Source organism: Rhinopithecus bieti, unplaced genomic scaffold (assembly GCF_001698545.2).
Source record: "Rhinopithecus bieti isolate Rb0 unplaced genomic scaffold, ASM169854v2 scaffold_27898, whole genome shotgun sequence".
In the NCBI taxonomy this organism is placed as follows: Eukaryota; Metazoa; Chordata; class Mammalia; order Primates; family Cercopithecidae; genus Rhinopithecus; species Rhinopithecus bieti.
Window position 1 is genome coordinate 1,841,846 of NW_016812636.1, and position 14,606 is coordinate 1,856,451.

At 36.0% G+C, this 14,606-nt stretch overlaps 1 protein-coding gene across 1 annotated transcript in view; it reads left to right on the forward strand.

Annotated features, from left to right (window-relative positions):
• Positions 1 to 696: 696 nt before the first annotated feature.
• Positions 697 to 14,606, forward strand: part of LOC108545127 (roundabout homolog 2-like) — a 176,818-nt gene continuing 162,908 nt past the window's right edge. The window contains 2 exon segments of the mRNA XM_017896612.1: positions 697 to 851; positions 4,895 to 5,015. Of these exon segments, the coding sequence (XP_017752101.1) occupies positions 4,913 to 5,015 (103 nt within the window). The 5' untranslated portion in view covers positions 697 to 851; positions 4,895 to 4,912.

A 14,606-nucleotide genomic window follows, 5' to 3' on the forward strand; every position in this document is an offset into this window, starting at 1 on the left:
CTTAATGAAAGGAAGGAAATTTCAGACAGGCAAAACTGCTATAAGGGATATCTCTGCCCTGAATGTCACGCTGCCCAGATGTCACTCGGCAGGTGGAGTTGCAGAGAGAATGAAAATGTAGCCCTGCGTATGTGGGTGCTAGTGCGCTGCAAGGGTGAACTATGAGTCTGTCTTCTGAAGTGTAATGAAAACAATGTGGATCTTGTTCATGTCATGAGAAAGGACTTTCTCAAAGAATTCTCACCCCACTTTCCCTCACAGACCATTAGGCTTGCGGGCTCACAAACCACATGCATATATATATATATATATACACACACACACACACACACACACACACACAAACATGAGTTTCTATGTAGAAAATAGAATCATACTAATGAAGCGTTCTGCACCTTGCTTTTTAAATCAATCACACAACTGTACATGAATATTTCTCATTTTTTTGACTTATTTCATTTTTAAAATTGAATTTTTGACCAAGGTGCATGATCATTTAGTCAGCCATTCTCCTGTTGATGATCATTTATGTTGGCTCTAGAATATTTTAAGGCAGATGTAGCCATGTTCTCAGTAAAAATCCAGGCAATTTTTACTAGAACAAGGTAAACCAAGACTTGAAGTGACCTTGTACACTAGAAAGCTTTAGTTACCGTCGCTGAGTTTTCTTTTCCTGTAATTATGTTTCCTCAGTGTTACGAGATGACTTCCGACAAAACCCCACAGATGTTGTAGTGGCAGCTGGAGAGCCTGCGATCTTGGAGTGCCAGCCTCCCCGGGGACACCCAGAACCCACCATCTACTGGAAAAAAGACAAAGTTCGAATTGATGACAAGGAAGAAAGAATAAGCGTGAGTGAAATTAAAATCATGGCCCAGAGAGACTGAGTTTTCAGTCTCAAAATACAAAAGAGATGTATTTTATCCTTTAACTGATTATTAATACAATTGGTTTTGAATGTTAATTACAATTTATACTGCCTTGAAAAGATTTAAAAACATTTGGATGAGACTATAAGAGACAAAAATTATGTAAATCCATGTACATGAAATATTAATAATTGCACCAATCTGAATTGTATCTTTACCCTGCAATATTTGGCTCTTTTATTTTAAACGGAGTCTCGCTCTGTCGCCCAGGCCAGAGTGCAGTGGTGCGATCTCCCTCACCCCAACCTCTGCCTCCTGGTTTCAAGTGATTCTCTTGCCTCAGCTTCCCAAGTAGCTGGGACTACAGGCGGGCACCTCCACGCCCTGCTAATTTTTGTGTTTTTTGTACAGACGGGTTTCATCATGTTGGCCTGGATGTTCTCCATCTCTTGACCTCATGATCCACCCACCTCAGCCTCCCAAAGTGCAGGGATTACAGGTGTGGGCCACCGTGCCCGGCAGATGTTTTAGCTCTTTTACAAAAACTCCAGAAGCTTCTGTTAGCCATGCAGTACATGAGTGTTAAACTATAAATGATAGCCATAAACCACATTAACTACATCTAATTTTGCACCATTTTCAAAAATTATAAGTGAAAATAATTTAAGGTGATGAATATCTCCAATGCTGTTTCCAGTTTGTCCAATTAGATAATATTTATAACAGTAAAATTTTATACATGAATTGATTTAAAAGCAGATTGAGTAGATATGAAATAAAATTGAAATCAAAATAGCTGACTGATTCAGCATGTTAGCTCATGCGGAAAAATAACTGTTTTCAAAGGAAACTTATAATCAGATTCATCAGTTGATTAATATTCAAAATGAAACACACAGAAACAGGGGAATGGCATGGAATCATTTTATTTCTTCAGAGGATCCACGCAACATTTGTACGTGAAGTTTTTAAGTGAGAACCAGCCCGCAGAAATAGTATATAATTGCTTAAATTTCTGATATTATTCAGTAGTAAAATTTTTTATATTCAATACAACTGAGAGTGAATATATTTTAAGATAATAATATCATTTGAATAAATGTTAAAAATGAATAAAAAATAATTTATGAATAAATTTAATAAAAAAATTAAATAATTTATTATTATAAATTAAATATTATATAATAAATATTATATAAAATATAAATATTTTAAATTGATAAAAAAATAAATAAATTTATTATTTATAAATAATAAATAAATTATATATATAATTTTTATGTATGTGTGAGATGGAGTCTCGCTCTGTCGCCCAGGCTGGAGTGCAGTGGTGCGATCTCGGCTCACTGCAAGCTCTGCCTCCTGGATTCACGCCATTCTCCTGCCTCAGCCTCCCGAGTAGCTGGGACTACAGGTGCTGCCACCACGCCCGGCTAATTTCTTGTATTTTTTAGTAGAGACGGGGTTTCACCATATTAGCCAGGATGGTCTCGATCTCCTGACCTCATGATCTGCCCACCTCGGCCTCCCAAAGTGCTGGGATTACAGGCGTAAGCCACCGCACCCGGCCAATGTGCACAGTGTGATTACAGCATAAAACAGAACCAGATAGGTTGTGGAAGAGATAACAATGTATATTCATGTGTTTCTGGTATAGAGGAAAAGAGAATTTTTCCCTTCACCCTTCAAAGATTGAAGTCTTTTAGTCCGCTGAAATAAACTGGCAATAGACAGTTTAATGGAAAGAGAAGCATCGAAAAATATTTATATGTAAGTGCAAGGGAATCATACAAAGTATAAAACTCAAAGAAGGGATAGATGGTTGAAGCTTAATTACCCTCTTCATAGGATGAGGGAAGTGGGGATAGTAGGCAATTTTAGAGGAAGATTAAACGATCTTCATAGAAGATGAATGGGCCCAACAAATAGACAATAGCCTGAGACAAAGTTCCTCTGACCTGTGGGAGAGGTGGTGACAAGTTCTGGGAAGGTGAGGGGCAGAACTGCACTGCAAACAAAGGTTTTCTTATTATGTAGATAAAGTCTCTCAGATAACAACCCCAAGAAGAATAGTTGAACAGTCTGTCCAGTAGGCATAGTAATGACCTTTAGTTTCTTCTTTGGTAATTAATCTTTACAGGTTAATGAGATTTCAGACAGGGGATTTAGGGCAATTGTGTTTCTTTGGGAAGACCTTTTCTCAGTCAGGTAAGGGAACTTCAGAGAGCTCCCCTCTCTATTCTTGGGGCAAAGGAGGGGACAGAAACAAAGGAATGTCAGAGAGACATTGATGTTAAGGAAGTTTCTGAGGACTTACAATTTCCTTTAATGCAAAGTGCTCAGAAAGCCAAAGCACCACATTTTAGGGTATCATTTTCTGAGAACCAACACTAGTCTGACTGTTAACACTGTGAGATTGACATTACCAAAGAGAGTTTTGTTCTCAGTGGGCTTGCTTGGGTACCAAGTTTATGAAAATGTACTCCTGATGATGGAGTAAAATCAGCCTATGTTTAAGGATTGGTAGTTTATGTTTATAGCATTTAGCTCTTGCCTATTTAAAGGAGTGCTGGCAGCTGAATAATCCAGGATGACCTTCCTCACAAGTCGGGCAGTTGGTTGACTCTCAGCTGGATAGCTTGGTTCCCCTCCTTATGATCTCTCATTTTCCAGCAGGCTAGTTCAGTAGGTTCCCATGTTGGTGTCAGGGTTCCAACTCAGCAAGAGAAGGCAAGACGCAATGTACAAGAACTTTTCTTCCAGGGAAATATGTGCTTTAGTTCCATTGGTCAAATCAAGTCGTATTACCTAGCTCTCAGCTTCAAGGGGGAGGAGAAATGACCTTCGTAGCCATTGTTATAAGCTCTCATTTTATTCTATTCTATTCTCAATTCTCAGACAGAATTGAGAACAGGTTGATGGTCTTTTCCGCCTATGTAAAAAAAAAAGTTGAAAATTCCTTTCTATAGCATGACAAGTTGTAAATCTTGAAACATCTCTGATAAAAGCCAACCTACATGAGTTGTGTTTGCCTGTGAAATTAAAAAATAATGGAGAAAACCAACATGTTCTTATCTTGTATTTCTTCAAGAACACTCAATCCTTGTAAAGCTAATATTGAATTAAATGAATACCAAAAAAAAAAAAAACTGGAAAAGAAACTGAGTTATACATTTACTGAAAGCCTAACTCTGCTTTAATGTTCTCTTTAGCAAATACATATTTTAATATTATTGCATTTGTTTTTATCAGCCAATAAATGCTTCTCATTTAAGAAATCTTGAAGGGGAACCTATTAGATGCTAATGATTTATACCAATACATATTACCATTTTATAAATTGTGTCTGTTTTTATCCAGCCTGCCATTTTCATCAAGAATTATCTCTTCAATACAAGTAATATGAGACAAAGATGATTAATACTAACAGTTGAAATGTGAATATTAGGGAGACAAAGATTTTTACCATTTGATTTACTACTGTCTCTTAAGTGTCCAGAATACTGCCTCTCTCTCTCTCTCTCTCTCTCTAAATATATATATATATATATATATGTATATATATATTCAGAAAGTGTATACACACACACACACACACACACACACACACACATATATATATATATACTTTCCAAATCCCTCTGATTCAGATGGGTTTTATTAGATTATTTAAAATGTATATCAGTGTCTCTGATGACAAATGACAATAGCAATTTATTCAGATGAATTTCAGTGTGAAGACTAACTACTGGGATTTAGTGGGGTCAGTCACAAGACTCAAAATAGGATCAGGAAAGAGAGGACAGCTGCCTTAAAAAATATTTTCTATGAAGAAAGTATAGAAACTTATATTGAGGGTGAATTTAAGAAAAGAAAGCATACCTACAAATGCCAAAATAATGGGAGAGATTTTTCCTTTGGGAAACAAATATGCTTAAATACTCAAAATTATTTATTAATGACCTTTTATTTTCTATTCTGTTCCTTTTCTTTCCCTTCTCTTTTCTTTTCTTTGATTTTAACAGATCCGTGGTGGAAAACTGATGATCTCCAATACCAGGAAAAGTGATGCAGGGATGTATACTTGTGTTGGTACCAATATGGTGGGAGAAAGGGACAGTGACCCAGCAGAGCTGACTGTCTTTGGTAAAACTTTCTTCTAAATTATAATTTTTTTATTTTATCAATTTTCTTTGCTTTTAAGTATGACTAACATTAAAACCTGGGCCATATAAGGACAGTTACTCATGACTTGTGGTGAGCAGTGACAAATCAGAATTATCTTGTTTTCTGTCTTTCCAATAAAAGCTTTGATGTAAAGAAAAAATTATTTGAAGCTTCAGTTAACTTACATTGTTCATATATTTGTTAGATTTTGGAGCTCGTCAAAAGGTAAAAATATGTTCTTTCTCAAAGCCTATTTGAGATATTACATCTATCTAAAGTTTATCACTCATTCCACTCTCATGCACTTATCAGGTAGCTATTACGTGCAAGACACAGGGTGAGGATTTTTAAAAATCAGAGAGTATAGTACAAAAAAATCTGTTTTTAGAAATTCCAACTGAAGCATTTATAATTTCAACTGTTGATAACAAATACTATGTATGCACACATATAAATTCAAAATTAGGAAAAGGACCCCTAAAATGAGACATTTTGTTATGATATTCATGTTCCTTCAACTTTAAGAACCAAGGCTCTCCTTAGCTGGATAAATGCAATTAATAGGTTAAAAACTGATTAGAACCATATCCCATCAATGGTGGATAAAGTATCAGAAAGGAGAAAACGGGGGACAAACACGGTCAAGGAAACAAATGGAAGGAAAATACTACAAGGGCAAGTGTGGAAGCTTGAAAGAGAGAGAAAATGACAGAAAAATGGAGAAAATAGATACGCTAAATATACTAAAAAATTAAACACTCTTTTAGAATACACTGAAGTTCTATTCAAACCTCTGTCTAGACACACATTTATAGATGCACACATGCACACACATACGTGTACATATATGTATGTATGTGTATGTACATGTGTATATATGCAATCTTCATTACACATTTTACAATTGCAGATGTTAGGTGATATTTTAAGAGCAAAAATATCATTGTGATGTTTAAATTATCTTTCAGTACCAGTAAAATAATCCTCTACTACTGTGCATGATATAAAATCCCTATTTGTGGTCATTACTCAGGACACACCCAAGTGTGGCACCAAAGCCCTGCATAGGTCCCTAAAGAAACTTATTTTTGCTAGTTTGGGAGATGCCATCCCATGGTGTAATGGGAGTGCCACTATAGAAAGAGCTGTATTAAGATTTCTGCTATTTTTCAAGTGTTAAGATTGTGCTTTATGCATGTGTACCAGAATGCAGACCTCTCCTTTCAATGATTCTGAGCACTAGGTAATCTCTGGTAACACTCCCTGCGGCTACTAAGCAGCTTGAAGTCCCAAATGACAAAGCTAGGAGAAATCCCATAATTCGTTAAAGGAATTGAATAGAAAAACTAAAATTATTCAAAGTATGCATGTAGATTTCTATCCTGCAGAGCTCAGACAAGTGTGAGTTTGCCCCTGCATTTCCTGCAGTCCTCTATAAGAGTCTCAAGATGTGCTGCACTCTGTAATGAATAAAATACAGTGTTGCCTGGGAAGATATGATATTAGTGGTCACTGAACGTTAGCATTGAAAGCCCACAAGTACAGCTCTTCTATTTAAAGAAACACTCGTTGCTGTTTTTCTGTAACTACCACAAACTCTGGAATAGAAAAAAAAAAAAAGCTGTATTACTGCAGCATAGACTGCCTTCAGAAGGAAATTGAAAGGGTTTAATGTCATTACCTAAGCAATTAGACTTACCACTAATGAGACATCCTCATGAAATATTTACTGTACCTTCCCTAAAGAAATGATGAGAACTTCTGGGGATTCCTAAACATGTCAAGAGTTATGTGGGAACTTCTAAATTATGTCGAAAATAGCTATCATCCAAAGAGATTGAATTTGTCTAGAGGCAGTTCCCCTGGCAGAATTGATTTAGGAAACTGAGAAATGTTTATTAGATGGTGTAAGCTAGTCAAAACTGACCTGAGGGGTGATAAGTACAAGATTAAGTTGAGGGAAAAACTAACTTTCCATTACTGGTAAGAAAACAACATCCAAATCCAAAAGAAAAACAAAACAACAACAAAGAAAGTGATGGTCCAAATCAAGGATGTGACAAGAACTGCCCGAGAAACCCCTTCTGTATCTTGGCTCCTTATTCTTAGAGAACGTAAAAGAAACAGTGTACTATTAATAGAGAGGTCTTCTCTCTTTTATGCTGGTACTCCTACATCTAATACACATTTTCCAATAAAACTCTTTATATTTTAGCATTGTTACATATTATCAGTTTTGACCTAATGTTTACATAGGTAAAATTGATTATACTTCATACAATTTTATTTTCATGGAGCAGCAATTTCACTTTTAAAGGTCTGGCTACTATAACCATTCTGTAGCTACAGAAGGTTTTTAAATGTCCTTTGCAATTCAATCTTTACCTTAAGATATGTTATACAGAACAAGTAACATTTTGTTATTCAAAAAAATAAGTATATGTATAAGTAAAGTAACATTTAATTGTTCAAGAAATGTAATTCACTTGTAAATGCCAAGAAAAACAATGAAAGGATTAAAGGTTTTTTTCCAATATAATAGCTATCTACTTTCCGAGACATATTGCTAGGAAAAGGAATTTCTCAAGTCTTCAAGTATTTTGATTCTAATGGGCTTGGACTTTGAAGTTTTATAGTTTAATATTTCAACATTATATATTTTAAATGTGTCATTTGGTCATGTCAAAGATATGATCAATGTGACCTAATTTTAAAAAGTTACTGTGCCATTCTCCACGAATCACGTATTGTGGTTGATCTTCTAATATTTTTTGGCCATGAGATAACATCCTAATTAACTGGGCATTATCAAATCTAAAAATTAGAAGTAGGAATCATAGTCTACAATAGCACTCACATCTATGGCCTAATCTATACACCTTCCTGAAGAATGGCCCCTGGAAGTTTACATGTTAAGCTCTAAAGATCCTGGATGGCAAAGAAAGTAGAGTTGAAGTAAATAATTCAGTTTCTAATTATGAGTAGATTTCAGAGAACTGCTATCCAAAATTCGACTGGTTTTTAAAAATGACATGTGGATTTTAAAATGATTTTCAGGTGTTTATCAATGCAATACATGAAAACTTACTTTATGTGTAACATTTGTAAAACATAATAAATATTACAAAACTTAGAATGAAATACAGGAATCTCTTGCCCCAACACACACACACACACACACACACACACACACACACACACACTGTCTCGCCCCCACACACACATTTCTCATCATTTAACATTCTGTTTTATCTAGTTCTTCTGGGAATTGTTTCCATATTTCTGAATATGTGCTTAAGCTGCTATTTATCATTGTATCAATGTCATGCATTGTTTATCTTCCTATTATGGAAGATGATGATTTGGCCCACTTATATCTCCTTCTCCACCTTCTCACCTCCACTTTTCCTTCTTTTTCTCTTTTTAGTATATGAACTTCAGAAACATTGGTTATTTTAATATTCAGAATTTGAGTTACTATAGTCATGTAAATATTATTGACTGTGAGTTGAATGTTATAGTATTATGACCATATTTCTTTTCTGGTACTATTTTGGTTCCTCTTTGAATTAATAATAAACCCATTTTCCCATTTACTTATGCTTGTCTATACCTGTCATGAATTCTTGAAATCTCTAACAGGATCTATAAAATCTTCTATAATCTATTTTTTTAGACTTTAGCTATTAAGTCCCCTTCACTACAGCCTTCCCTGAGGCTGCCTAATCTGACTTGGTTAGCTATTCCTTAGGTCTACCCCATAAACCTGATTCTGATTTTGTCTTCCTCATCTGTAGTGTTGGATCTTCTGTTTTCTGCCATGTTTGTTTCTTGGTGAACCCTTTTCAGAAGGGGGGTTCTCAGCTTCTTTCTGCTTGGCTGAAGCTTGGAGCACATTCCAACCAGAACTCCTTTACTCTATCCAAACCTTAGAGTTCTAGTTTAGAATTATACTTTAGTTAGGGAATTTGACTTAAATAATATTTTTGCTTAGAATATTAAAGTTGTGACTCTAATATCATTTAGCTCCTCATGATGTTCTTGAGAAATCTACTGTGATCTGATTCCTTTATCTTTGTATGTGATCAGTTTTCTTTCTTTGCTTTTTTTTTTTCTTTCCAAATGTTTGGTACTCTCTTTACAAACCCAGTGTTCTGAAATGGTTCAATAAATTACCTTAGTTTGACACTCTTTTATCTTCCTGTCTGTACAGGTGATGAGCAATCTCAATCTGAAAACTCTCAACTAAAACAATTCAATGAAATTTTTATTTTTTTTTTATTTTTCTTTGTCAAACGTGTTTTCATTAATTAGATTTTAAACCTCCTTGATTTTTCTTTTCTCTAATTCCCCTTACTTATAGCATCCTGTTCCTTTGTAGCAGAGAGTATTGTTTTTGTAATTTGTATTTTATTTTATTTTTTCCCCAACTTTTACTAAGTTTCCGGGTACATGTGCAGGATGCGTAGGTTTGTTACCTGGGTAAACTTGTGCCATAGTGGTTTTTGATGCACAGATTAACCTATCACCTAGGTATTAGGTCCTGTATCCATTAGCTGTTCTTCCTGACACTCTCCCTCACCATGCCCCTTGGTGAAGCTCCAGTGTGTTGTTACCCCAGTGTGTTCATATATCACCATTGTTCAACTCCCACTTATAAGTAAGAACATGTGTTGTTTGGTTTTCTGTTTCTGCAGTAGTTTGCTAAGGATAATGGCATCCAGCTCCTTCTGTGTCCCTGCAAAGGACATGATCTGATTCCTTTTTCTGACTGCATAGTATTCCATGGTGTATTTGTACCACATTTTCTTTATTCAGTCTATGATGCGCATTTGGGTTGATTCCATGTCTTTGCTATTGTGAATAGTGCTGCAATGAACATACATGCGCATGTATCTTTATAATAGAATGATTTATATTCCTTTGGGTATATACCCAGTAATAGATTGCTGGGTCAAATGGTATTTCTGTTTCTAGATCCTTAAGGAATCGCCACACTGTCTTCCACAACAGTTGAGCTAATTTACATTTCCACCAACTGTGTAAAAGCGTTCCTATTTCTCTGCAGCCTCACCAGCATCTGTTGTTACTTGACTTTTTAATAACTGCCATTCTGACTGGCATGAGATGGTATCTCATTGTGGTTTTGATTTGCATTTCTCTAATAATCAGTGATGTTGAACTTTTTTTCATCTTTGTTGGCCACATGAATGTCTTCTTTTGAGAAGTTTCTGTTCATGTCCTTTGCCCACTTTTTAATGGGGGTTGTTTGTTTTTTCTTGTAAAGTTGTTTGAGTTGCTTGTACATCTGGATATTAGGCCTTTGTCAGATGCATAGATTGTAAATATTTTCTCCTATTCTGTAGAATATCTGTTCACTCTGATGATAGTTTCTTTTGCTGTAGCTCAGAATTTTAATAACCCTTTTTTTAAAGTAAAATTATCTTGTGATGCTTCTCTGCCTTTATTTCCTCTTAGCTTCTCTTCCCCACCATCCCCCACCACTAAGGCTAAATACCACATTGTTCTTTGTCTTTTCACTGAAAGCTTTTTTCAAATGGCACATGATCTATTTTTGTTAATTCATATTTAATCGTTATTCTTCAAAAAGATTACTGGAAACTCTGTGCCAACTGATTATTTTCACCATATGATGTTCAGATTGAGAACTAACCATTATGAGGAGGATGAGGACAGAGACTGGGGCTGTGATGCTGGTTTTCAGTCTTTGAGAGACAATAGTTGATAACCTGAGAGTAGTTGAGGTATTCATAGATAATGCTATGAGAGAAGATCCTTAGGACCCACACTTTAAGAAATATCTGTATTTTATTAATAGCATATGGTATTAATTTAAGTATTAAGAACATGAAGTGTTAAGATCGTTGTTGGCAATATAATCCTTTCTTGAGTATATTTATTGAGCATCTACTATGTCCCCATGCCCGGTTTAAGTGCTTAAATACTAATGGTGGAATGAACAGACAGAGCCCGTGCTCTCACCTAGACTCTTATGTCATGTTATCAGCAATAACATGAAACTTTGCCTCTAATAGGTGGTGAGAGAGGCATTTTTTTTTCCTCTGAGAAGATCTATCTATATTTGTCTTTGCTTCATAGGATGATTTTTCTCTGGCAAGGAAAGTTCTAACCAAAAGGAAACTAACACAGTCAGGATTTATTTAATCACATTCAGATAGCCTGATCATTATCATTCAGTCTTTTTCTGGAAGGGCATGATAATTCACATTCCATGACTGTCAAACCCACCCTCACCTCATACATGCCCAGTTAAAGTAAAGGAGACCTACCAGGGCCATCTGACTTCCAATTTAATTGACACTACACGGTGGCAGGTCTTTCTGGGTGAGCTGAAGTCAAGATAAGGTTTACAAGCAGTGGTTAACTCCAGTGTCCTTTTATTACATAGCTTTGGTCTTACAGGACTTAAAGAACTCTACCTATGTAATTATTGCCATAACACTAGTTTTATAATGTTAAGCAAAGTTTATTTGTAAAATTTTATGGTCATTTGAGAAATAGCTGTTATAACACAGTCATTGACAATTTTAAAGCCATTTTCGATGACTGAATACAGCTAAAAAGAGAAATTTGTTTGCTGGGCACTTAATTTTTTTCATGTAACTCAGGACCTTAAGAGATACTATGCAACCACGTTTCAGATTTATGGTATTTTGTGTTAAATTGTATGTTTGCTTTCTGATTATTTTTGACATAATTATAACGAGACTTGGCATTGGATTTTATTATAGCTACATATAAAGTTGGATTTTTCCAAAATGCCAGTTTGAAACTACATTGACAAGACTGACTACTTGAGGGCTGTACTTTACAGAAACAACTGGCAAACAACACCACTGTCCCAAGAGAGATTAATCTTGTAAGCAAGTTATGCAGGTGATTCAAATCCTGTTAATCTCACATAAAAAATGTTAATTGCATTGGCAAAGACATTGCCTCTGATCACTCCGCAGTTATGTAATTAGAGATCAGCCCATTCAGAGAGGCTCTAATCTAATTGATAAGCAGTCAGCAAATGACCCTTGAGATTTCTTCTCCGTTTTTCAATATGTGGTCAGACATAAGGTAGTGACACGAAGAAATCAGTGACCTTGTTTTGACACGTTTTAAAATTAAGTAGTTTGCTTGTTATTCAATAGTTTAAGATTTTCATGCACATTTATTTTAAGTGGATAGAGCTCTAATTGTCCAAACTCTATGGAGCATTAATAGGTATTGAGTGTGATCACTTATCAATGCATTGGATGGTTCTGTTATCAACTTACTTTCTAATCCTTCGAGCTTTTCATTTTTTTGGAGATGATTTTGAGTCAAAAGGGGAGACTCAAGTCACTTCCTTGTAATTTTTAAAATTTCTGTCTGAAAGGGGCTTGGTTTTGTGTTTGGTTATTGTAAAAGTTGCCACTGCAAATGCAAATCATTTGAAATACATTTTTGGCCTGTACCACTTCTTCAGTCTTCATATTTATGTTTCTGATTCTCGGATTTTCTGGAAATAAAGTTGGTTAAGAAAAGTGGAAAATAGTTCTTACAAAAAATTTCTTCCACTTAAATAAATGTTAGGCAAACCTACAGTTTTTAACATAATGTTTTCTGTGGGTAATTACGAAAATTGCAAAGCAGAAGGTGAGTTTAGTATAATTAACAGAAAACAATTGGAATAATGAATAATACAGTTTAGAGATAATTGTTAGAAAGGATGCTATGGACATTCTCAGAATAATACTTTAAAATATGTGACCAAGCTCCAGTATGTCAGGAACTTCCCATGTCACATTGTTGGACAGCACATCCTCATACCCAGGTATAAAACCCATGTTGATGTGTCACGTACATGCAGGTGACTTTCATCTCACTTCTTCTTTGCCTTTGTTTTGTTTTGTTTTGTTTTTCTATCCATCGAATTGCATTTTTTCACCATGAGCCAATGTCAGACTTGCAAACCTGTATACCACATATGCTCCTGTGGTTATCCAGTTGCTAAGCAACTGGACTCTGCTTGAGGGTAGCAGGGAAGAGAGAAGGTTCATTGTGAAGTTCTGCACCCCTGCTGAGTTCATTTGAACAGCAGCAGGGCTCCTGTATCTTGATTCTTCTTGAAATTATAAATCAAGTGCTTCCACGTGTCTCTATATAAAACAATGAGGCTTAGAACAAGTACGATGACCAAAAAATCCCTTAAGGATCCTGATGGTCTCCCCTTGAGGAAGGGACAGCTTAGTTTGTGACATTTCTGATGTAACTTTGGCCATTTGGATTAATTATATGTTGTGATTTTGTGACTGTTAGCCAGTTAAGGAAAGCATACACCAAGTTTTCCTGAAAATATAAGTAAGTATTTTAATGGGACTGGTCTCACATAGTGTTTTTCAATTTATTTTATACCCAGCATAATGTCATGAAAACTTTTCATATTAGATAGGTAGTTTTAATATTGCAATGACTTAACAGTTTTTCAGTGTATAAGTTTGCGGCAATGTATCCTAAAATCTCACGTTTTCCAATATTGTCAGTTGCTGCAGTGATCCTGTGGACTTCTTATTTTTGTTGCAATTACCAGTAATCGAAGTCACTGTTCTGCATTGTTGTATTTTGCAGAGTGTCTGCAAGTAATGGTTGTTTTGGTTCTTCTTCAGTGTTCACACTTCCTTTGTCTTACTGATTTTTCATGTTGGCATTGCCCGTCTTGTTCTGGACTTCAGTGGGCATAACTTTCGTATCTTACTTTTAAGAGAATTTTCGCATTTAATTTATGACAAAATATCTTCATCACGTTTAAAAAGTCTTTTTGATTCCTTCATTATTTAGATGTTTTTTAATCCAGTAGCTATATCTATAGATTTGATCATATGTATTGCTATTTCCCTTCCTATTATATAAGTAACCTCCTTTATCTCATTGAAAATTTGACTTCAAGTAATAGAAATCTGCTTAACAATGGCTTAGGCATAAGAGGTTCATTTTTCTCATCCTCACCATTTCTATGATGAAAGGAGCTTAAACACACACACTCACACACACATGCACACACTCACACACACATGCACACACTCACACACACGCACACACTCACACACACACGCACACACTCACACACACGCACACACACGCACACACTCAACACACACGCACACACTCACACACACGCACACACTCGCACACACATGCACACACTCAACACACACGCACACACTCACACATGCACACACTCACACACATACACACACTCACACACACATGCACGCACTCACACACGCACGCACTCACACACACGCACACACACACACATGCACACGCTCCCACACACATGCACGCACATGCACACACTCACACACGCACACACTCACACACGCACGCACTCACACACACATGCACACGCTCACACACACATGCACGCACTCACACACACGCACACACACACGCACACACTCACACACACATGCACACGCTCACACACACATGCACGCACACACACACGCACACACACATGCACACGCTCACACACACATGCACGCACTCACACACACA